This window comes from Camelina sativa, chromosome 14, assembly GCF_000633955.1.
Source record: "Camelina sativa cultivar DH55 chromosome 14, Cs, whole genome shotgun sequence".
NCBI classification, from domain to species: domain Eukaryota; kingdom Viridiplantae; phylum Streptophyta; class Magnoliopsida; order Brassicales; family Brassicaceae; genus Camelina; species Camelina sativa.
In genome coordinates this window covers 231,225-255,135 of record NC_025698.1, presented here as the reverse complement: position 1 = coordinate 255,135, position 23,911 = coordinate 231,225, and the positions used below count along the sequence as shown (strand labels likewise).

At 37.1% G+C, this 23,911-nt stretch overlaps 5 protein-coding genes and 1 pseudogene across 5 annotated transcripts in view; 5 read left to right on the top strand and 1 right to left on the bottom strand.

Moving 5' to 3' along the window:
* On the top strand, positions 452–3,398 carry LOC104738639. The gene is made up of 3 exons (XM_010458805.2): positions 452–1,531; positions 2,448–2,999; positions 3,103–3,398. Exons 1-3 carry the CDS (start codon positions 668–670, stop codon positions 3,211–3,213), a joined length of 1,527 nt encoding a protein of 508 aa, XP_010457107.1. The 5' UTR covers positions 452–667; the 3' UTR covers positions 3,214–3,398.
* On the top strand, positions 3,516–5,370 carry LOC109128793 (probable receptor-like protein kinase At5g24010). Its single transcript, XM_019235782.1, has one exon. It carries the CDS (start codon positions 3,627–3,629, stop codon positions 5,109–5,111), a length of 1,485 nt encoding a protein of 494 aa, XP_019091327.1. The 5' UTR covers positions 3,516–3,626; the 3' UTR covers positions 5,112–5,370.
* LOC104738638 (ferric reduction oxidase 2) lies at positions 6,895–10,769 on the top strand. Its single transcript, XM_010458804.2, has 8 exons — positions 6,895–7,213; positions 7,454–7,553; positions 7,637–7,831; positions 7,961–8,195; positions 8,712–9,039; positions 9,161–9,404; positions 9,527–10,242; positions 10,354–10,769. The coding sequence occupies exons 1-8, from the start codon at positions 7,000–7,002 to the stop codon at positions 10,491–10,493; spliced, it is 2,172 nt and encodes a 723-aa protein (XP_010457106.1). The 5' UTR covers positions 6,895–6,999; the 3' UTR covers positions 10,494–10,769.
* LOC104743100 (probable ferric reduction oxidase 1) lies at positions 11,025–19,073 on the top strand. The gene is made up of 9 exons (XM_010464218.2): positions 11,025–11,040; positions 11,967–12,134; positions 12,216–12,318; positions 12,427–12,621; positions 12,956–13,190; positions 13,287–13,614; positions 13,707–13,959; positions 14,062–14,732; positions 18,910–19,073. Exons 1-9 carry the CDS (start codon positions 11,025–11,027, stop codon positions 19,047–19,049), a joined length of 2,109 nt encoding a protein of 702 aa, XP_010462520.2. The 3' UTR covers positions 19,050–19,073.
* On the top strand, positions 16,542–18,311 carry LOC109128617 (annotated as a pseudogene).
* Positions 21,535–23,911, bottom strand: part of LOC104738637 (glycerol-3-phosphate 2-O-acyltransferase 4) — a gene marked incomplete in the record, with an annotated part of 3,760 nt that continues 1,383 nt past the window's right edge. The window contains 4 exon segments of the mRNA XM_010458803.2: positions 21,535–22,094; positions 22,427–22,901; positions 23,449–23,761; positions 23,855–23,911. Coding sequence (XP_010457105.1) covers positions 21,685–22,094; positions 22,427–22,901; positions 23,449–23,761; positions 23,855–23,911 — 1,255 coding nt within the window.

The following is a 23,911-nucleotide window of genomic DNA, read 5'->3' as shown; positions in this document are numbered from 1 at the left end:
AAACATATCACACTGTCACGAATATGAAGTAGGTTATGGTATGGCTAAAACAAGGGAGTAGGTTAATGGGTTTACCTAAAGATATGTGGTATATTTTTTTTCTCTTTAATTTAAAATTTACTCGTGAACAGTTGAATGTACCTTACCTAACTTATCGGTTTATTATGGAAAGTCATACTATTAACAGTTAGAAACATAATTAAAATCAAGTATAATCAAACATAACAAAATAAAATCAAGTCTTACCAAAACAAATCAAAAAAAAAAAATCAAGTAATTACCAAAAAAAAAGCATTGATCATTCGAATATAGTAGATTTGACCGGTACTAATCGATAGAGTCAAATATTTTCATGCCATTTCTATATTTGTAAGTAAATAGATAATTACATTCCTATAATCTAATCAAATTTTATTCTTATTCTCTTAATAAGAAAAGATAAAAAATAATGGTTGACACGAATAAGGACTCAATCACGACGAAATATCAAAATCGTTTCATCTTTTTATAGAGTCTCCTCTCTGAAACCTCTCTCCCTCAGTGTGACTCATCACCACCACAACGACAAAATAAAAACAAAAACCAAATAAAACGGCGTAGTTTTGGTAAAGGCTTCTTCGTCGTTGTTCTCATTCGCCGGAAAAAGTTTTTGTTTTTTTTTTCCGCCATGGGAGACGAGAAGAAAGATCAAAAGCTTTCTTCTTACTTGAAAGCTAAAACCTTTACACATTTTTCATTCTATTGGCTAACGTCGAAGCTAATCTTGTTAACCCTAGCCATTCTTTTCTCTGTTCAGTTCGTTTTCTACCCTCTCAATTTAATCTCCTCTTCTTATCAACCAGTCGGATCTCTCATCAAATTCTCTGTTTCACCAGTCGGATCCGGATCCAAACCCGTTCCAAACCCGGAACAGACTGATCTCAAGCACGTCGTTTTCGGAATCGCCGCGTCTGCGAAGCTCTGGAAACACCGTAGAGACTACGTGAAGCTCTGGTGGAAACCAAACGGTGAGATGAACGGCGTCGTTTGGCTAGACAAGCACATTGCCCAAAACGACAACGTCTCGGCCACGTTGCCACCGATCAAAATCTCCTCCGACACGTCGAGATTCAAGTATAAGTACCCGAATGGTCTCCGGTCGGCGATCAGAATCACGAGAATCGTCTCGGAGACGGTGAGGCTTTTGAACGGAACAGAGTCTGAGAAAAACGTGAGGTGGATTGTGATGGGAGACGACGACACTGTGTTTTTCCCGGAAAATCTCGTCAAGGTTTTGAGAAAGTACGATCACAAACAGTTCTATTACATCGGAAGCCCGTCGGAGAGTCATATACAGAACCTCAAGTTCTCTTACGGGATGGCTTACGGAGGAGGAGGGTTCGCTATTAGCTACCCGTTGGCTAAAGCGTTGGAGAAAATGCAAGATCGTTGTATTCAGAGATATTCGGAGTTGTACGGCTCCGATGATCGGATTCATGCTTGTATGTCGGAGCTCGGTGTTCCTCTTACCAAAGAAGTTGGCTTTCACCAGGTTAGTCCCTCTCTGTTTTTGTTTTGTTTTTTTCTCCTTAAAATTAATAAATAAAAGTTAATACGGGCTTAACTCTAGTATTTTTTTTTTTTTCTTGTTAATTTCCATTGGTGTGTTTGGTCGCAAATATAAATTTATTCATTTTCACATTTGATTTTTTTTTAATTTCCAATCCAAAATCACATCTTCTGTTTTTACTTTTAAGGTACAAGATCTTAGGTAGGTTTTGTTTAGGAAACGTAATAACTTCAAAATGCATTTATTATTTTTAGGCAAAATCTTTTAACTAAAACTGCCAGATTTTCATTAAAGATTCATATTTTTTATCAATTGCGAAAGCTGTTACTATCTACAAATTCATATATACTTTTTGTGAGTTTTAATTCTGATTTTATTTATTTTTGTCGATTTTTTGTTAAGACCTTTATAAATACCACATCACCATAACATAAAATAAAAACATTTTTATAGTGTAGTTTTTAGTAAAATGTATAATATATTTGTGGCGATAATCGCGGCACTCACATAGATCTTAGGCACACATAAGTCATTGCGAGCACTAAAGCGTAATAACTCTCAAGTCAATTAATGTCGTTGGTAGTTACATACGTGTTCATCTTACATTCCTCCGTGCGTTTACATTATTATTCCATTTTAGAAAAAAAATATTGTTTTTTGCTTTGATTTACATTACTCTTTTGTTGTTCCTATGATAGATCTAGGAACATCTAAACCGAAATCTTCTTTCTAATCAAACGATAAAATATCAAATTTATATCGATTTTTGGAATCTCTGTCCCCCCCACTATTTTCTCGATCTTCACTTATCGTTAATAACGTTGATTAGAAAAATTATTATTAAAATATTATTGTGATTCACATTATTGTTTTGATTTGTGTTGTGTATAACAAACAGATTGATTTATACGGGAAGCTTCTGGGCCTGTTATCAGCCCATCCACTGGCTCCTCTAGTATCGATCCACCATCTGGACTTAGTGGATCCAGTATTCCCAAACATGGGGCGAGTCAACGCCATGCAACGTTTCATGGTCTCAGCAAAACTCGATTCAGCGAGCCTCGCGCAGCAGTCAATCTGCTACGACAAGGCGCGCCGATGGACCGTGTCTGTCTCTTGGGGATACACAGTTCAGATCATACGTGGCGTGTTGTCAGCTAAAGAGATGTTGATACCCACGCGCACATTCATCGATTGGTACAAGCGCGCGGAGGAGAAAAGCTATGCTTTCAACACTCGTCCTTTCAGCAAGAACGCGTGTCAGCGTCCGCGTGTGTATTACCTCTCAAACGCGCTTCCTGATTTGGCGTTACACAGAACAGCTAGCGAGTACGTGAGGTGGTATGACATGTGGGATCCTGAATGTGACTGGCATATGTCGGATCCTTCGGAAATCGAACGGGTCATTGTTTATAAGAAACCCGACCCGGATAGATGGAATAGAGATAGGGTTAGTTTTCTTACCTTTACTTGATTTTGAAATTTACTCTTTTTGTTTTATGAAGATGCAAAATTAACCTTATTCTGTGGCTGGTGTAAATTAAATATTTCAGGCTCCTAGAAGAGATTGTTGTAGAGTACTGCCTACGAAGAAGAACGGGACGATGGTGATCGATGTAGGAGCTTGTAAAGATGATGAAATTGTTGAATTCCCTGTGAAGTAGAGACAGTACGTAATCTCCTTTTATTTTATTTTTTAGTTTTATCTCATCTTAACAAATCTCTTATATGAGTTTTCACTTCACACATGTCACATGGCATAGAGAAAAGACAACATTTTTGAAGTCTCGAATTTTATGTAGATGTATATCTTCTTACTTAATAATAATCTCTTTGGTTACCATTTTTATATGTGGGAATCACCGTCATTTAACAACTAATGGGTTTTTTTTAATCCAAAAATATATTATGGATTGTGGGCTTGGCCCACTAATATAGACACAATTTAAAAAGAGACAGTGAGAGAAAGAGCTGGGAAATGACGCGTTGACTCAGTCTCAAACTCGGCCAAACCCAAAGCCAATGAAAGTCATATTAAACTTATTGATTCGTCTGATCACATTCCTAGTTTGCGATAATGGCGATTCGCATTGGGGGTTTCCTTCTCCTTTTCTCTGCTTTCTTCGCTTTCTCCGTCGCTATCTCCTTCTCTCCGGCCGACGAGTACCTCGTAGATTGTGGCTCAGTCGTTGACTCCACCGTCGACAACCGCCGCTTCATCGGCGATGATTCGCCGTCCAACGTAATCCTTTTCTCATCAGAAGGATCCATCATCACTCTTCAATCGGAAAACCCAGCTCCGAACCTTCTTCCTCAGATCTACAAGACGGCAAGGGTTTTCACGCGACAAGCCAAATACGAATTCAACGTCGCCGACAAAGGGACTCTCATGGTACGTCTCCATTTCCATCGCTTCAATTCCTCCAGAATCGATTTCAGTGATGCCCAATTCCACGTCACGGTTAACGGATATGTCGTGCTTAGTAATTTTAGTGGCCATGATGATGACGACGACGACGACTCGCCAGCTAGTTCTGGTCCTAGGGTTAGGGAATTCTTGATTTGGGTCGATGTTGGAAAAGTCGTTATCAGGTTTGTTCCTAGTAAAGATTCCAACTTTGCATTCGTTAATGCTATTGAAGTTATTTCTGCACCTAAAGATTTGATAGCAGACGTAGCAACCTCTGTATCCAATGATGGAACTGAGCAATTCAGTGGCTTAGTTAGACAAGCATTGGAAGTTGTTTACAGAGTCAATGTTGGTGGAAAAAAAGTTACTCCTTTTAATGACACTTTGTGGAGAACTTGGGTTCCTGATGAGACATTCCTCAAAGTCGCTGATGCTTCTCAGAAAGTTTACTTCTCTGGTAGGATCAAGTATAGGCTTGGAGGGGCAACTCGTGAGGTTGGTCCTGATAATGTTTATAACACTGCCCGTGTGGTGAAGAGCAACAGTGGCAGCGTTTCTCGGGTTAATATGACATGGGAGCTTCCAGTGAGCAGTGGCTACAAGTATCTAATCCGGTTGCATTTCTGCGATATAGCTAGTATGTCAATTGGTATGCTATACTTCAACATCTACATCAATGGGAATTTGGCGTATCAAGATTTGGATATCTCAGATGCCACGAATTACGTCTTGGCTTCCCCGTATTACATAGATTTTGTGGTGGATGATGAGTCTTCTGCTTCTTCTTCTTCTTCTTCTTCTTCTTCGGGTTTGATAAGCGTTAGTGTTGGGCCATCTAGTAAGAGTGTTGAACACGCAGTTGATGCCATCTTGAACGGAATTGAGATCATGAAGATGAATAACACAATGGGAAGTCTTGATGGGTTTGTTTCCACGGAAATGATACTTAACCGTTGTCCCAACAGAAGAAACCTTAGCTTGTTTATGTCAATGGTGGCGTTCATGTGTATCTTGCTGAGTGTTTACATTGTGATTCAAAGGAGGAAAGCTAAGGACGGATTCGGCTGGTTAAGGTTATCAGATAATGCACCAGAAGATAACAATTCGAAAACCGCAGATCGAGTTGGATCGGAGTTTGCCGTGAAGCTTTGACAAGTTAAAGCTAATAACTTATTGTCGCGTATTTTCTTCTCGGGTACTACGTTTCAGTTAAGTATCCTCTCTGATTATATTTGTTTTGTTTCATAAGCGTGTTAATGTAATTGTTATATATAGAGAAAGATACGTGGTGTGTATATCTCTGGTGAGACTTGGAGATTGTTGATATATGTATTGAGTTCTTTACACTTCAATCCTCTTTCCCCTTGTTTGGTGTCTCTCCGAGGAATTGATCTCTTTCTGTTTGTATTTATGGGTGGGATTAATTGACTTATAATTCTTAGAAACTTGTTGGAATCGAACCGAAACCAGCCTAGACCAATCAAATCGAAAGGACCCAATTATTATTAATTTCTTTTTTAGGACCCAATTATTTACCTTTAGTATTTAGTTTTTCATATATGGACGGTGGTTTGTGGTTTTGGTGTATATTATATTCATTCACTTAAAAAAACTTTTAGATGTAAATTCGATGCTGAAAGGAATACAAACTGATCGAATAAAACAAGAAAAGAAGTAGTATAAACATAGAAAGTCAAAACATAAGTGTGATGTATGTAATGATGAGGAGAAAGAAAGAATGTGAATTGGGAATGGGCCTGAATCATCTTTTCCTCGTTGGCTTTAAAATTGACATATTTTGTAGACACGCGTGAGATTCGTGGACGGAGGAGACTGTGACACTCGTAAGTCGACATATGCCGCGTGTCTTTTACGCACGTACGTACGCTCGCTCGCGAGCCGACGATCCTACCAAAACCGAACACGGACCAGATTCTTTACAACCATCCAATTTGGGATATATCACATCTTTTTTAGCCCCTCCCCACTTCTAGCCACTTTTCTCTTTTAATAATTATTGCGTCATTAATAGGAAGATTATTAGGTCTCTTGAATAATGGATTTCAACTAAATTCTTACAGGATTTGTTGTTGTTGTTGTTTTGTATGATATGTAAAAATGGTGTTATTCAATATTTTATCTTATATTAGACATAGACATAGACATATACACACAACTAATACTTGATAGTTTAATATTATGTTTTAGAATGTATTTGGACATGTTTTAACAGATCAAGTAACCTAACAGAATATATAATTATCAAACAAGCTAGGAGCAACAAAAGGTAGCATGATCCTTGGCCACTTCCTTAAGTCAACAAATATTTTAATGATCCTACAGGCTCTATCTAAACTTTAAAATCCTACTTTCTCATATACTAAATTGTTTGACGTTATGAGTACACACACAAGAAGATCTAGACTGATCATGCATATATAAATTTTTGTAAAAGTATTAATCAGTACTATATATAGTTGAATATCTTATGACTTATGAGTATTTTTTTAAACACAAGGAATTAATTTAGGTGATAAAATAAAAATAGTTCGATCATGCATGTCTTTATAGTGCGCTAATGCAATTTTGTTACCGTTGCTCAATACAAATTTAAAGCTAATAGTTCGAATCCAACTAAAAAAAGTTTGGTTTGGCGATATTGTTACCATATTACGTACTGTCATTATTTTATATAAATATAATTAACGTACTTTGTACATATATATACCGTATATTCAAACATTGATATACGTTTCTAACCATATCGTATATTCGTTTTTTACGTCATCTCGCCAAGAAAAACAACAAATAGATTTAAAATAATGAAAGAAAACAAAAAACAAGATCCATGGGGAGGAGTCACATGCATGGAGCATGCAACTAGCTTACTTCATCCAATTCCCACTCAAAATTTTCTCTTTATATATACACTTACCCTACCACTCCTTCTCTCAAAACAAGCTAGCTCGATCCTTCTCACTAAAGCGATCGTATCTCTTAAGATCTTTTGATAGAGATAATCTGAGAGAGGAGAGAGAAGATGGAGATCAGCAAAAGCAATAATGGTGGTTCGAACCCATCTGCAGGAGAAGAGTTTAAGGATATGGTCAAGGGAGTGACTAAGTTCCTAATGATGGTGATTTTCCTTGGAATTATCTTGCTTTGGATCATGATGCCAACACTAACCTATCGAAACAAGTGGTTGCCTCTTATGCGTATTAAGTTTGGAACATCAACTTATTTTGGTTCCTCAGGTACGTAATTGTATGATCAATATTTTCCAATATTTAACTGAATCTCTTTTTTTTTTTTTTATGAACTTTAAATAAAATTTGATTCCCTAGCATAAAAAACACCTAGCTAGCTAATACATTTTTTTCAGTAAAAACTACTAATTATATATAAAAGATAAACGAAGCTCTCTTCGTCTATTTTTCCCGGCAAAAGGAAATGAATTTTCATATAACTTTTTTTTTCCTTGGTTTGTACGGCAGGGACGACACTTTTCATGTATATGTTTCCAATGATGGTCGTAGCTTGTTTGGGATGTGTCTATCTTCACTTTAAGAAACGAAAGTCATACCATATCGATAGGTAAACAATTAATCAGTTAACTTTGTGTATAAATTCCATCACTTTTCTTTTATTGCAACTTGTTTCTCTTAATCGAAATAAAGGGAGACGAAGGGAGGAGTGTGGAGTGCACTGAGAAAGCCAATGTTAGTGAAGGGACCATTAGGGATAGTCTCAGTGACTGAGATCACCTTCTTGGCGATGTTTGTGGCTCTTCTTCTTTGGAGCTTTATCATTTATTTGCGCAATAGCTTCGCCACTATCACTCCTCAATCACTCGCCGCACATGGCGAATCTTTGTAAGCAATTCTTTCTATATGTTCTTTGTAATTCAATAGTTTCAATAAATGAATGAAGAGAAGTATACAACTTGGTTAGTAAATGTTTGCAATAATAAATAGTTAAAATTTTGATGAATTATATCTAAGGTGGCAAGCGAAGCTGGAATCAGCGGCGCTAAGGTTGGGGCTGATCGGAAACATATGTTTAGCGTTCTTGTTCTTACCGGTGGCTCGTGGATCATCGTTGTTACCAGCCGTGGGATTAACCTCGGAGTCAAGCATCAAATACCATATTTGGCTCGGACATATGGTCATGGTCCTTTTCACGGTTCATGGTCTTTGTTACATCATTTACTGGGCCTCTATGCATGAAATCTCCCAGGTACTCTGTTTATTACTAAAATTTAATATAAAGCGGTAGGTTCATACTACTACGGTACTACTTATATATGGAACATATTAGATTTTGGCTAGGCCTAAATAAATTCCCACCAAAAAGTCAACGACTCAAAAAAAAAAGTGAATTAAGAATTGTCAACCTCACACTGAATGGAGCAGCTTCCATACGACGCAGTATTCCGGTCAAAATTTGGGTCTTCACATGGCATAAATGTGTAGATAACGCAATTAATTTTGCTGATCCAAAAACAGAATTTAATTGAATCACGCATTTTAAGGTGGTAATTATTTGGATAACTGGTCCTTGTTTTTTTTGTTTTTAATAAAGAAAGCATTTACTAACAATACTCCTTACTCCAGTAAATTAATGTGATAACTCAAATATATTTTCGATTTTTTTTTATAACTAAATGGAATCGAATTTTCCTCTTTTTTTTTTTTTAAGTCTAAAGCGGTATAGTAAAATATAATCTGACGTGGAATATATAACGAATGGCAGATGATCATGTGGGATACGAAAGATATCTCGAATTTAGCGGGAGAGATATCTCTGGTGGCTGGACTAATGATGTGGGTAACCACGTATCCGAACATAAGGAGGAGATTCTTCGAGGTCTTCTTCTATACTCACTATCTCTACATCGTCTTCATGCTCTTCTTCGTCCTCCACGTCGGCATAAGCTTCTCCTTCATCGCTCTCCCTGGTTTCTACATCTTCTTAGTCGATCGTTTCCTTAGGTTCCTTCAGTCACGTGAGAATGTCCGCTTGCTCTCTGCTCGGATTCTTCCTTCCGACACCATCGAGCTCACTTTCTCCAAAAACTCTAGTGAGTTCTTTCATTTAAATTTGTTCAATTCGATGAGTGTGATCACTAGATTAGTTTATCATCAACAAGAGTTTACCCTTTTTGGATGTTATCCAGTTGTAACTAATTTTTTATTATACAGAATTGGCTTATAGCCCGACGAGCATATTGTTTGTGAACATACCGAGCATTTCGAAACTGCAATGGCATCCATTTACTATAACTTCGAGTAGCCAACTCGAACCAGAGAAGCTAAGTGTTGTGATCAAGACCGAAGGCAAATGGTCAACTAAGCTTCACCAGAAGCTTTCTTCTTCTGATCAGATTGACCGACTTGCTGTTTCCGTGGAGGGTCCTTACGGCCCTGCTTCCACCAATTTCTTAAGGTGAGTTATATATTATTCACGTTCTCACATAACTTGATATTCCACTTTTAGGGTATTGGAAACTTGATTGACTTGCATTTCAAGTAACATTGATTTCATAAGTTTTCTTTTTGACATTCTAGGCATGAAGCTTTGGTTATGGTGTGCGGAGGAAGCGGGATAACTCCCTTTATCTCTATTGTTCGTGATTTGATCGCCACAAGCCAAAAACAAACATGCAAAATCCCCAAAATAACTCTGATTTGTGCGTTTAAGAAGTCTTCAGAAATCTCCATGCTCGATCTTCTCTTGCCATTATCCGGTCTCGAGACTGAACTATCCTCCGACATAAACATCAAAATCGAAGCCTATATAACCCGAGAGAAAGAAGCAGGAACCGAAACAACAACTGGCAAAATCAAAACTCTCTGGTTCAAACCAAGTCTTTCAGATCAATCCATCTCATCAATCCTAGGACCAAACTCATGGCTTTGGCTAGGTGGGATTCTCTCATCTTCGTTCTTGATATTCATGATAATTATTGGTATCATCAATAGATATTACATTTACCCGATCGACCACAACACGAACAAGATCTATTCATTGACTTCAAAAACCATCATATATTTCGTGGTCATCTCCGTGTGCATCATGGCGACTTCTAGTGCAGCTATGTTGTGGAACAAGAAGAAGTACGGTAACGTTGAAAATAAACAGGTCCAGAACGTCGATGTTCCATCTCCAACATCTTCTCCTACCTCTTCGGGTTACAATTCCGTGAGAGAAATCGAAAGTACGCCACAGGAGTCGCTCGTGCAACGCACCAATCTTCATTTCGGAGAAAGACCTAATCTCAAGAGTAATATATACATAACCCTCTTTCACCTTCTCTACCTCTTTATTATACATATAACTACAAGTATTGTTATTCTAAACATGTTCTTTTGTTGGTTTTAATTTGTGTGAGCAGAACTTCTACTTGACGTGGAAGGTTCGAGTGTGGGAGTTTTTGTGTGTGGTCCGAAGAAGATGAGACAAAAGGTTGCGGAGATATGTTCCTCTGGTTTGACTGAGAATCTTCATTTTGAATCTATCAGTTTCAGCTGGTGATTGCGTATATAACTATGTTTTACCATGTGTTGTTGAATTTGCTTGAGTTGCAAATCAATAAGGTGGGCCTTGCGATTTGACCTATATTTAATTTGTGTGCTTGTTACCATTTTTCTGTTTTTTTTTTTTTTTTATCCCTTTCTAGGAATATAGTTAGTGTGCAAAAAGACCCCCTTAAAGTTTGGCAATATCCTTTTGTTTGTAATCCTTATGTAACGAAGCATATAGGTCTTGTAAATTGTAAATGTCGAAATATAATAAACTCGTTTTGGGTCATAAGATATGTATTTACCTATACATATTTGTGAGTTAACACTATTTTAAAACTGTGATTTTATCCTATTAAATTTCAGATTTTCTCATTTTAAATGTTTTATTTAAGATCAGTCTTACAAATAAAAAGTCACTTTTCTCGAAACTACTTGGGTTATACACACATACTTGTTAAAAACTTTAAAATAAATTAATATTTGGATATATGTGTAACTCACGCGTCAATGCTATCTGAATGCCTAATTATTGGTTAAAAGGATGAAGAAGAAGTTACGTGAACATAAGAAAAACAAACCGTTTCAATTGACATATCACTAATTAACATAATAAAAATAAAAAGCTAGTTTTAAAGAAAAAAGCTAATAAAAAAATTATTTTATCCAAAAAAAACATTAACTTACGTACTGAAAATTCATGGCTTAATATGTGAAACAAAATAACAAAACTGACTCCAACTAATTAATGTAAAATTCATGAATTTACGTGGGATTTTCCGGATATTCAAAACTCACTACGAAGAATAAAATCATTGACTAAAAAGAAAATAGGAAATATATCTCTACGAATATATATTATTTAGATTACCTTTCGTGACTAAAGGACACGTGAAGATTTGTGTCTCAACACACATCGGCGAAGCAAAGACAGACTCCGGAAGACCTGAACCATAAAGCTCAACGATCTGCTTTCCATTATTTGATAAATACAAGCCCCTAATTATAGAATGGCGTTGACATTAGAAACATGACACACGCTACTTGAGCTCTTCCACGAGTTCAACTTTCTTTCTTTTTTTAATCGATTTTCATATTTTTTGAACATCTACAAACGAGTAGCCTATTTTTTTTTTTTTCAACATTTGGGGTTCTTCCTAATTCGTTTTACCAGAACACTTTTTCTTCTATTATTTTTTAAAATAATAAATCACTTCAAAAGTTACTTAAATGTCATTTTTTATACAAAAGTAATAATATATATTCAAAAGTAATAATATATATTTATATGCTTAATTATTGGATTTTCATTACTGCATTTGTTATAAAATAATAATTAGCATTGGTCTAAATTAATAACACAGACATGTAATTAACAAAAAAACATACTATATATATGGACTCTGTAAAATTCATTGCAATCTCTATTTTGCTTTGTTTTTTCTTCTTATTTCTTGGAATCTCATCTCTTGTGCCATACGATTAGGAGAAATGAATAAAAAAGTGATTGAGAAGGTGATTAAACTCTTAACGGTGGTGATTTTAATGGGAACTACGTTTATTTGGATTATGATGCCAACTTCGACCTATAAGAAAATCTTGTTACTCTCCATTCGTGCCAAGCTCGGTAAATCGATTTACTATGGGAAACCAGGTAAGCCACTCGATATATAATCTTTTTTTATATATACGAATATATGATCAATTACATATGATGAATTCTTTCTTTTATTAGGAGTGAACCTTTTGCTTTACATGTTCCCCATGATTCTACTGGCTTTTCTGGGATGTATCTACCTTCACTTGAAGAAACAAACGACGGTTAACCAATTAAATACGTAATCAAACGCCTTAAGCTAGCTACCAACTGATTGCTCTATGATTAATAGCTTTTAAAATTTTAATTAATTTTAGATTCTTTCTTTTTCGTAAATGTTAAAGCGGAGCGGAGAGAAGAGAGACAAGTTTGGTGTATTGAGAAGACCAATGTTAGTGAAGGGACCATTAGGAATAGTGACAGTGACTGAGGTTATGTTTTTGACAATGTTCATGGCTCATATTCTTTGGAGCTTAACCAATTACATTTACAACACCTTTGTCACTATCACTTCTGAATCAGCAGCACTTGACGAAGAGATCCTGTAAGTTTTATTTATAGATGAATTTTTGTGCATGAACATAAATATTTTTTTGTATATAGCAAAAATATTCATATATAATGATCATATTTGCAGGGCATTTTTTTTATATATGATGAGAATATATAAATCAACTTTTCTGTTTTCACTAAACTACATTATATAGTTGTGCGTCTTAAAATAAGAAGTGACGTATAGTTTTCTCAATCACTCAAAACAATTTGACCTTTTTATAATTTTTTTTTTGTAAAATAACATTGACATGTACTATTAGTTAAGCTATTATATTTGACTTGGCCTTTTGTATTTAATTTGGTTTTGTGGCAAAACTGAAAAGATGGCAAGCGAGACTGGAGTTAATAGCAGTACGGGTAGGTATAGTAGGGGACATATGCTTGGCGTTCTTGTTCTATCCAGTGGCTCGTGGCTCATCGTTGCTGGCTGCAGTGGGGATTACGTCCGAGTCAAGCATCAAGTACCACATATGGCTGGGACACTTGACCATGATCATATTCACCAGCCACGGTCTCTGTTACTTAATCTATTGGATATCCAGAAATCAAATCTCCAAGGTTAGTTAGTATCTTTTTTGGTACGTTATTCATCATTGATATTGTTCTATTATATATGTTACATTAATTAATGCCCTTAAACGTTCGTGGAAATAGATGTTGGAGTGGGACCGGACCGGTGTCTCGAATTTAGCCGGAGCGATATCTCTGGTTGCTGGACTTATGATGTGGGTAACCACGTATCCAAAGATAAGGAGGAGATTCTTCGAAGTCTTCTTCTATACTCATTATCTCTACATCGTTTTCATGCTCTTCTACGTCTTCCACGTCGGCATCTCTCATGCACTGATCCCTTTTCCCGGTTTCTACATCTTCATCGTCGATCGTTTTTTGAGATCTCTCCAGTCGCGTAACAATGTCAAGCTAGTCTCTGCTCGTGTTCTTCCCTGTGACGTCGTTGAGCTCAATTTCTCCAAAAACCCTAGTGAGTTTAACTACTGATCATGATTCCTCTGTTTTTTCCCTTCTTCAATCGATCATAATTCAGTAAATTATATGCTAAAATTGATTGAACAGTGTTGATGTATAGCCCAACAAGTACAATGTTCGTGAACATACCGAGTATTTCGAAGCTTCAGTGGCATCCATTTACGATAACTTCTAGTAGCAAACTCGAACCAGAGACGTTAAGTGTTATGATCAAGAGCCAAGGAAAATGGTCCACTAAGCTTTACGAGATGCTTTCTTCATCATCTTCTTCTGATCAGATAGACCGACTCGCTGTTTCAGTCGAGGGACCCTACGGCCCTAATTCCACTGATTTCCTAAGGTAATTCACTTTAATCCAAAACAGACAAGTTCAACATTCAGTTTCTTACGTCACAAGTAACTTTTAATGCTCTGTCTTTTGTCTTTGCATGTTCGAGAACAGACATGAATCTCTGGTGATGGTGAGTGGAGGCAGTGGCATTACACCGTTTATCTCCATAATCCGCGACCTATTCTACATGAGTTTAACGCACAGATGTAAAACCCCCAAAATGACCCTCATCTGCGCGTTCAAAAACTCTTCAGAGCTCTCCGTGCTCGACCTTATTCTACCAACCACTGGTCTCACCACCGACATCACCTCGTTTGTGGACATCCAGATTAAAGCCTTCGTCACCCGTGAGGAGGAAATATCAGCAAGAGAATCAACTCATCACAATAGGAATACAATCAAAACCCTACGCTTCAAACCAAACGTATCAGACAAACCCATCTCACCAATCCTCGGGCAAAACTCTTGGCTCTGTCTTGCCACCATCTTCTCTTCTTCATTCATAATCTTTATTGTCATCATCGCAATTATCACGAGATATCACATCGACCAAGCCTCGGAAAAGTACACTTCGGCTCATAAGTCGCTCATTTACCTTCTTACAATCTCCATTAGCGTGGTGGCTACTTGTACGGCTGCTATGTTGTGGAGCAAAAAAAGGTCTTATACGAAAAATGACCAATACGTCGGCGATTTCTCTCTGTTGATTATGGAGAGCTCACCGCAGCAATTGCTGTCGCAATCCACCGACATTCATTATGGACAGAGGCCTAATCTTAACAGTAAGTCTATTTCAGATCATACTGCTGTAAATGATTATTTGTCTGTGAGTTCTAACTCTGTTTATTGTGTGAAATAGAGCTTCTAGTTGGTTTAAAGGGTTTGAACGTGGGAGTTCTTGTGTGTGGTCCAAAGAAGATGAGGCAAGAGGTAGCAAAGATATGTTCTTTGGGTTCCGCTGAGAATCTTCAGTTTGAATCTATTAGTTTTAGCTTGTGAATTTTTAAATTCAGATGTCGCTAACAATTAGAAGGCCACAAGCTAAAAAAAAAAAAAAACCTAATTTATACCCAAAAACAAAAATAATTAGTCTTTTTGCAAGATCCGAGAATCGAACCCGCCACAAAGCACTCCTCCACCCAACCCTTAAACCAGTAGAACTATAAGATATTTTTGACAAATGCAGGGCTGAGAAACAAATAACTAGAGGCGAACCGCAAGCACATGCTTTGTGCATTTTTTGTAATTTGATACATCATAAAAATCATATATGAAAGTCATCCCTTAATAACCAGCATATAGATATTTATCTTCTATTTTTTTGGTGAGCCGATCTTATCTTCTATGACGAGAATAACAAGAATTAATGATTTTCTCTGTCGTAAGTGAATGATTAACCTGATTAATATGATTAATCATATACTTATGAAATTAAGATTTTCATATTGTAAACCATATCTCATGTACACTAGCAGCAAATAACAACTACAAATTTGTGCAATTCTAAAAAATATAATTTATTTCATTTTTGAAAAAAATTATCAAAAAACTAAAAGTTGGCATCTCTTTGCATGGTGGATTTGGCGGCAGTCTCATAGCTGGAATTAGTGCCAACAAGCAAAGAATATAGAGCATAAATTGCAATTAGTTTGGACTCTGAAATTGCAGATGCAAAGCCTGAGTAAAAGCATGCTGACATTTTTTTTGCTGCTAGAACTAATTGCAGATGCAATACCTGGTTATGATTAATATGATTAATATGCAAGGCCTGAATAGAAGCATGCTGACATAGAAGATAAGATTGGTTCAGGCCTTGCATCTGTAAAAGCTTTGTTCCGATATCTCTCACCTACCTACAAATTATAGGTGTAAAAACAAGTTTTTGAACTAAACAAAAAACGAATTTAACCAAATCAAAATCGTACGGATAGATTTGATAGATAAAAGTTAAAACCTTGAGTATTAATCCAAATAAACCAAATCCACTTCAACTAAATTTAACCAGACCGAAATAAATTTCCAAAATAAATCAATATTCTTTAACCAAGTAAACCAAAAAAGACAAGCACCACTTGTAGGTATTTAAAAAAAAAAAAAAAAAAACTTGTAGGCTTATAGCTGTACCTAGAAATTAGAACGTTAAACCTATCTCACTAGCAAACTGAACATGCATGTGTTTTAAGTGTTAAACTTTATCCCCTAACTTCTAAATTTAATAACAGACGACTTTTGTTTTACATCTTCGTCTTCCCCACCATTTTTTTTGGTGCCCTATGTTCTCAACTAATCTCTTTTAATTCACCACACAGCTTCATCAAACATAGTGAAGCTTTTNTTTTTTTTTTTTTTTTTTGTCGGCCAACGTTTTTATTAAAAAGCCCAAAGACAGATACAGAAGGGTCTAGCCCATTAGAAGATTACAACAAAAGTAAACAAACAGACTAAATTAAATTACAAGATAATGATAATAAGCATTATTGATTTAGTGATATACACGTGGATGAAACATGAAGTGAAGACGTGTTCTTCTCCTATCCACGCTTTATGACCTTGAGTGCGGCTGTCAATTTGCTGGACACCGCCAAACTCCGATGAGCCTCCATCTATCAGCTATCGGCGATGAAATCCTCTTCCCTTCTGCCGATCTCAAATCCAAAATTAAAGCATCAAAATCTACCGGTTCCAAAGTTTGAAACAGCTTCAAAATTTCTCTAAAGAACACCAATTCCATGGAAGCTCCATCACCGACTACATCCAGATATTGATGTAGTACTTGTCTTTGCTCCTAAGATATGAGCAACATGAAAGTGACGAAGATGTTACTATTCTTGATCAGTTTGGGAAATCGGAGAAAATTTAGAAGAAAATCGTAACAGCGTATTGCCTATGGTTCAAGAGGATCTCACGGGCCGGCCCAACTGTATTGGATGGTTAAAGCTAAAATTTTTTTTTTGCCCATTAACAAACATTTAATAAAAAATATTAACAAAATCAGGCATATCATGACTTAAACTCGGATCACTTAAATAGAAACGGTGTACATAAAACCACTGTACCACTGCAACATCCATGATATGATGCCCCGTATATTGGTAATAAATATTGGCGCCTAAAGCCCTTGTTTTACAAGTTTTAGGTCAGGACCAGCACTGTCACGGTGACTTAAGGGTCCCCGTATCTGGCCCCTATTGGGTAGTCTTCCTAGTCTCATAGAGCAACGTGACAGAATGCATGACTGGATCACCGAGAACCTCTGTGCGTGCGGCGGCACTTATCAGACTTGTATCTTCGTCGTGCCTTTCTTGGCTAGGAAGCAAGGTCTCGTGACCGTCACTTGTGACTTTAAGAATCTCGTACACATGCTCATTGCTCAAGACCCAGTTCGATAACTACCCTAAAGGTCCTACATGGTAATCCGTCTTCCATGATCTTCTCAGTCAAGGCATTTTCAGCTCCGACGGTGACACCTGGTACCAAACCGCTCGGTTTAATATTATAACAGAATTGACTCAAATGCATTGGCTAACCCTTGTCCGGTTTACTAATACTTACAAGGACGTTGCGGCAAGCCAAGCCATGGGTAGGTGGGTAAACCGAGGAATTAAGCTCCGGTTCTGTCCAATCCTTGAAACGGCTCAAGCCAAATCAGAACCAGTTGATCTCCAAGACTTAATACTACGGCTCACATTCGACAACATTTGCGGATTGGCGTTTGGTAAGGACACACACACGAACCTGTGCACCGGGGCTCCCCGAGAACGACTTTGCCTCGGCATTCGACCGTGCCGCTCCAACGGTTTAGCATACCCGAGTTCATGCGGAAGCTGAAGAAATGGCTAGGGCTTGGATTAGAAGTCAGCGTGAGCCGAAGCTTTGGAGCTGTTATAAATACACGTAAGCAGGAACTGATGAGTCAGCAAGAGAGTGGAACCCACCAGAGACACGACGATCTCCTCTCCCGTTTCATGATGAAGAAAACAGGACACATTTCTTCAACACGTGCCGCTTAACTTTATCCTAATTGGACGTGACACGTCATCAGTTGCGCTGAGCTGGTTCTTCTGACTTATCACTACGCATAAAAAAAAAACACTAATTCATACCCAAAAACAAAAATTTTAAGTCTTCTGATCGGATAGACCGACTCGCTGTTTTAGTCGAGGGACCCTACGGCCCTAATTCCACTGATTTCCTAAGGTAATTCACTTTAATCCAAAACAGACAAAAGTTCAACATTCAGTTTCTTACGTCACAAGTAACTTTTAATGCTCTGTTTTTTTCTTTGCATGTTCGAGAACAGACATGAATCTCTTGTGATGGTGAGTGGAGGCAGTGGCACATTGCACCGTTTATCTCCATAATCCGCGACCTAATCTACATGAGTTCAACGCACAAATGTAAAACCCCCAAAATGACCCTCATCTGCGCGTTCAAAAACTCCTCAGAGCTCTCCATGCTCGACCTTATTCTACCAACCACTGGTCTCACCACCGACATCACCTCGTTTGTAGACATCCAGATCAAAGCCTTCGTCACCCGAGAGAAGGAAATATCAGCGAGAGAATCAATTCATCATAATAGGAATACTATCAAAACCCTACGCTCAAACCAAACGTATCAGACAAACCCATCTCACCAACCCTCGGGCCAAACTCTTGGCTCTATCTTGCCTTTATCCTCTCTTCTTCGTTCATAATCTTTATTGTCATCATCGCAATCATCACGAAATATCACTTCAATCGAAGCTCGGAAAAGTACACTTCGACTCATAAGTCGCTCATTTACCTTCTTACAATCTCCATTAGCGTGGTGGCTACTTGTACGGCTGCTAGGTTGTGGAGCAAAAAAAGGTATTATACGAAAAATGACCATTACGTCAAAGATTTCTCTCTGTTGATTATGGAGAGCTCGCCGCAGCAATTGCTATCGCAATCTAACTCTGTTTATTGTGTGAAACAGAGCTCCTAGTTGGTTTAAAGGGTTCGAGCGTGGGAGTTCTTGTGTGTGGTCCGAAGAAGATGAGGCAAGAGGTAGCAAAGATATGTTCTTTGGGTTCGGCTGAGAATCTTCAGTTTGAATCTATTAGTTTTAGCTTGTGAATTTTTAAATTCAGATGTCGCTAACAATTAGAAGGCCACTAGCCAAAACCAAAAAAAAGACCTAATTTAACCCAAAAATAAAAATATTTAGCCTTTTTGCAAGTTCTGAGAATCGAACCCGCCACCTAGAACCATAAGAGATTTTTGACAAAAACGGGGCTGAGAACAAATAAGTATAAGCGAACCGCAAGCACATGCTTTGTGCATTGTTTATAATTTGATACATCATAAAAATCATATATATATATATATATATGAAAGTCATCCCTTAATAACTAGCATGTAGATCTTATATTCTATTTTTTTGGTGAGCCAATCTTATCTTCTATGACAAGAATAACAAGAATTAATGATTTTCACTGTCGTAAGTGAATGATTAACATGATTAATATGGTAATCATATACTTATGAAATTAAGATTTTCATATTGAAAACCATATCTTATGTACACTAGCAACTAACAACTTCAAATTTGTGAAATTCTAAAAATTATAATTCATTTTATTTTTGAAAAAACTTATCAAAAAACTGAATGATCAAACATGATTAATCATATACTTATGAAATTAAGATTTTCATATTGAAAACCATATCTCATGTACACTAGCAAATAACAACTACAAATTTGTGAAATTCTAAAAATTATAATTCATTTCATTTTTGAAAAAAACTTATCAAAAAAATGAATGATTAACATGATTAATCATATACTTATGAAATCAAGATTTGTATATTGAAAACCATATCTCATGTACACTAGCAAATAACAACTACAAATTTGTGCAATTCCAAAAAATTTAATTCATTTCATTTTTGAAAAAACTTATCAAAAAACTGAAGGGATTATAACAATGGTAATCACACTAACCTCTTGTTGTTGTCATGTTGTTAGGAAAATTGGAAAAATCTTTTCCCTTTCATAGTCGTCGATGCTTCAATGGTGTCCGGTGTTGCTCCTAATGTCAAAGAAGTTACAGAATCTGTGAACAAAAGTAATCACACACAACGTTATTATATATGTTTTTATTTATACAAATCTATATTTAACTGACATATCAATGCGGAGATCCAAGGTCTTTGTCCTTTTCTTGGCGTGAAGGAGTTGGTATTCACTCGGAGCTGCTATCGTCTAAAGAAGAATGGAGCATGGACAGTGGTTGATGCAACAAATCCTGTCTGTTCCGTCGATAACCCTTGCCAGCGGCAGCTTCCTTACATCCGGAGCTGCCTTGTGGTTCCCTCTCCCAACGATGTAGCTAAACTCTCAAACGTAATATGAATTGACATGTTCCAATTTACATTTTTGAAAAAACTTATCAAAAACCTAAATAATTAACATGATTAATCATATACTTATATATGAAATTAATATTTTCAATTTTTCATATTGAAAACCATATCTTATGTACACTAGCAAATAACAACTACAATTTTGTGCAATTCTAAAAATATAATTCATTTCCTTTTTGAAAAAACTTATCAAAATAACTAAATGATTAACATGATTAATCATATACTTATGAAATTAAGATTTTCAATTTTTCATATTGAAAACCATATCTTATGTACACTAGCAAATAACAACTACAAATTTGTACAATTCTAAAAATATAATTCATTTCCTTTTTGAAAAAACTTATCAAAAAACTGAAATACATTAGAAAAAAAATAGAGAATGAAAGATCTTAGGCTTGAAAAACACAACATTATTGTGGTTCTTATTTAAACCACATTATTAATAACATCAAATCGTCAACTGTTAATCCAAAGGAGGTTTTCACTTCAAATTGGTCAAGTCCATTTATTACACCCCTCAATGCCACCTCTTTTGTTGGATATAGCATCCACTCGCTCGATAACAGCTCCTCCTCTCTCACAGTCACTAGTGTGCAGCTGCCCTCCGAGAACGAACCTGATTGGAGGGAAAAGGTAAACCATAAGATCAATAGTAACTTCGGAGATATCGGTTGACTAACTTCTGACCTAGTTTCATTGTCTGCTCTTATAGCTCTGAACTTTTGAGTCTCACTTGTAACTCTTTGTCTCAGTTTGGTTATGGCTACTTATTAGTAGTGGTTATGGCTACCAATCAAATCAGTAAAGTTTATTATACCTACCTACAGAAAATGCCATACCTGTCCAATAAATTGTCATCCAAAAAACCTTTAATTCCAGATTTGGTAGTATGATCCCCCTGAAGATATACAACTACAAGAAAGAAGCAAATAGAATAAGAGATTCACCGCATTTCAGGCCATATGAAACACTAGACCCAACAGGCCAACACCAACACCAACACATGGTCCTTGACTCCTTGGTCTCTAAGATCATTAAGATCAATGCAGTTCTGCAGATAGATAGAATTCGTGGCAGAGTATATTGGACTTTATTTATCTGTCTGTTATGTTTGTAAATCTAACACGATATTTGTAGACAGTTCACTAATCAATCCTAGTCATTAGTTAAGACAACGGAAAATCGCAAGTTGTTGATTCAAATGTAATTTCATTATCCAGCTCATGTTCAACAATCCATTAAAAACAAAAAAAGGGGTAATTGTGTAAAACCAGAGAAAGACCTAGCTTCAGTCTCAAGCAAAATAGCAGTGCAACAAGTATTTAGCTGGATTATTATATTACAGCATGGACTTGGTCTTATTGATAGACTCAACCTTCCCGTCGTTGCCTCCAAGCAACAGATACTTATCCTTCCTTGTAAGTTCAGTGCATTCGAATCCCAAAACTCCACCTATCACCTTCTGAACGTAATTAGCCACCTCAAAAGGAGTCTTGCCACCACCGTTTACCGTCATTGCTTCGGGCAAACGGTCCAAAAAAGTGGCCTCGTAGCTAGGTCGAGGGTTCATGAAGAAGAAGTACGGATCCCAGAATTTCACACCTCTCACTGTCGTCCCGTTGAACATCCCTTGCTTGCAGTTCATGGCCACAGGCACGATCCGGTCGCTCAGCTCTGCGAATAGAGCACTGAATCTTAGTAGATATGGTTCTCTACACGTTGTGCCTTCAGGACAGATCACCAAATCACCTGTTGAAAAAAATAAAATAAAGAGTTACTATTAATGATAGTGTGATGATAGGAATTTTGATGTGTGTAGAATAAGAGAGAAATATCTCTTTTCTGATTCTGTAAATGCAATGTATATATGATTCCAAGGTGATGCTCTCTTTTCTGATTTTTCTATATACGAAACCACAGGTATTTGATTCAATATGTGTGACCAATGGAGCCTAGCTAGGTTCTCTCTTCATTTCATATTTTAGGGTCCATGAGATAGTGAAACCAATCAGTAAGTAGCAAAACAGAGACACTCTGCTTTTCTACAATGATAAAAGAGAGCAATATAGCGTAGAACATACCTTTCTCTAGGAGTTGTCTCATGCGGGCTGCATCAGCGACACGGTCTCGGGTCAGAGCAACGGCAGGAATGGGTGAGAGCATCAGGGAGAGGCGAGAGACACTATAAGTGACACATGTGATCTTACGGCCGAGAGCAATGGCAACGATTATGGGGTCAAGGGCGGTACGGTGGTTAAGGACGTAGAGGTTTCCAGGTTTGCCAGGGGAAGGAGGTGGAGGACGGTTGCCACGGATCGTTAGGTGAATGCCGAGGATCTCGTAGGTGTAGCGGACAAAGCGTTCAGGTAAAGGGAGGTTGAAGTAGACGCGGAAGATCGAGAGCATGAAGCCAAAAGGAAGCCAAAGGTAGATGACTATTGCGTTTAGCGGCGTCGGGCGTTGGACTAGACGGCCATCGTGGAAGATGATGCGGCTCTTCAGACGCTCTATGGGAACTGTTGTGGCTGATTTGGTCTCGTGCACCATGTAACCTTCCTGTTAAGATATTTTATTAAATCATTTATCCTAATTCACACGATTATAGAAATTACATGTTGAGATATGGATGGATTGATTGATTCATTAAATGGACCGTCCAACTTATGTGGGATGTTAGTTGGTGATAGGTTGGAAGCATTTATGAAAACAAGTCTACTTGTAGTATTATTCTATACTATATTATCTACTTTTTGTCACTGGCTGTCAGTGAATTCACATATGCATATATTATGTGATCCTAAAACATCATATCTTATCCTAATTTCTAAGTTCTAGATTTTTCATGCGTTAACAATACACTACACATACAAATTAAAGTAAATAAATCATGTGAAGACTGTATCACTATATTTTCCCATAGATAATGTGTGAAACTTCTCCACCTCCATTTATAGGGTCCTACTGCATTTATTTGTCTTTAAATACATCAGTTTATGCTCTTTACTTAATTAATAACCACCTAAACCATGTTTTAAAGATTCAAGAAAACGTAAAATCAAAGCATTTGGATCAAACCAGAGAGAGAAAGAGATAGAGATGATACCTTGCAGATGGACATGAAATCGTGATCGGAGGTCCGGTCACCGAGGCCAAGATCCGGTGATTGTTCGCCGAACTCTTTCAAGATTGCTAATCTCTTCAAATCAGCAACAAGAACACCAGGCTTCTTCACAAACCCTGTGGCTTTCATCGTCTTGGGGTTAACTTCAATCTCTGTTCCCAAAACTTTATCTGCTCCCAAATAATCCTTGATGAATGGCTCAACCATCACTATGGGATTCGCAGTAACCACAACTTTCCTCTTACACTTATCAAACACCTCAAAACTGTCCTTCCTCACATCCGCCGCGTAAAACCTAAAAGAAAAAATCAAAACCCCTAAAGTCAAATCTAGAGATTCCAAACAAAGTAGCGAATGAATGAATCAAAGATCTGGAGATGGTACGTACCGTGGAAGAACGGCGCGAGAGACGAGTTCGATGTTCTTGATCTTGATACCGGCGAAG

What these genes read in the sequence shown, in the direction of transcription:
- LOC104738639 (XM_010458805.2), top strand. Translation starts at nt 668, where the DNA reads ATGGGAGACGAGAAGAAAGATCAAAAGCTTTCTTCTTACTTGAAAGCT. An exon ending in AAGAAGTTGGCTTTCACCAG is followed by an intron (nt 1,532 to 2,447) that starts GTTAGTCCCTCT and finishes TATAACAAACAG; the next exon opens with ATTGATTTATACGGGAAGCT. An exon ending in ATAGATGGAATAGAGATAGG is followed by an intron (nt 3,000 to 3,102) that starts GTTAGTTTTCTT and finishes TAAATATTTCAG; the next exon opens with GCTCCTAGAAGAGATTGTTG.
- LOC104738638 (XM_010458804.2), top strand. Translation starts at nt 7,000, where the DNA reads ATGGAGATCAGCAAAAGCAATAATGGTGGTTCGAACCCATCTGCAGGA. An exon ending in AAGTCATACCATATCGATAG is followed by an intron (nt 7,554 to 7,636) that starts GTAAACAATTAA and finishes ATCGAAATAAAG; the next exon opens with GGAGACGAAGGGAGGAGTGT. An exon ending in CACTTTCTCCAAAAACTCTA is followed by an intron (nt 9,040 to 9,160) that starts GTGAGTTCTTTC and finishes TTTATTATACAG; the next exon opens with AATTGGCTTATAGCCCGACG.
- LOC109128793 (XM_019235782.1), top strand. Translation starts at nt 3,627, where the DNA reads ATGGCGATTCGCATTGGGGGTTTCCTTCTCCTTTTCTCTGCTTTCTTC.
- LOC104743100 (XM_010464218.2), top strand. An exon ending in ACGGTTAACCAATTAAATAC is followed by an intron (nt 12,319 to 12,426) that starts GTAATCAAACGC and finishes GTTAAAGCGGAG; the next exon opens with CGGAGAGAAGAGAGACAAGT. An exon ending in CAATTTCTCCAAAAACCCTA is followed by an intron (nt 13,615 to 13,706) that starts GTGAGTTTAACT and finishes TTGATTGAACAG; the next exon opens with TGTTGATGTATAGCCCAACA.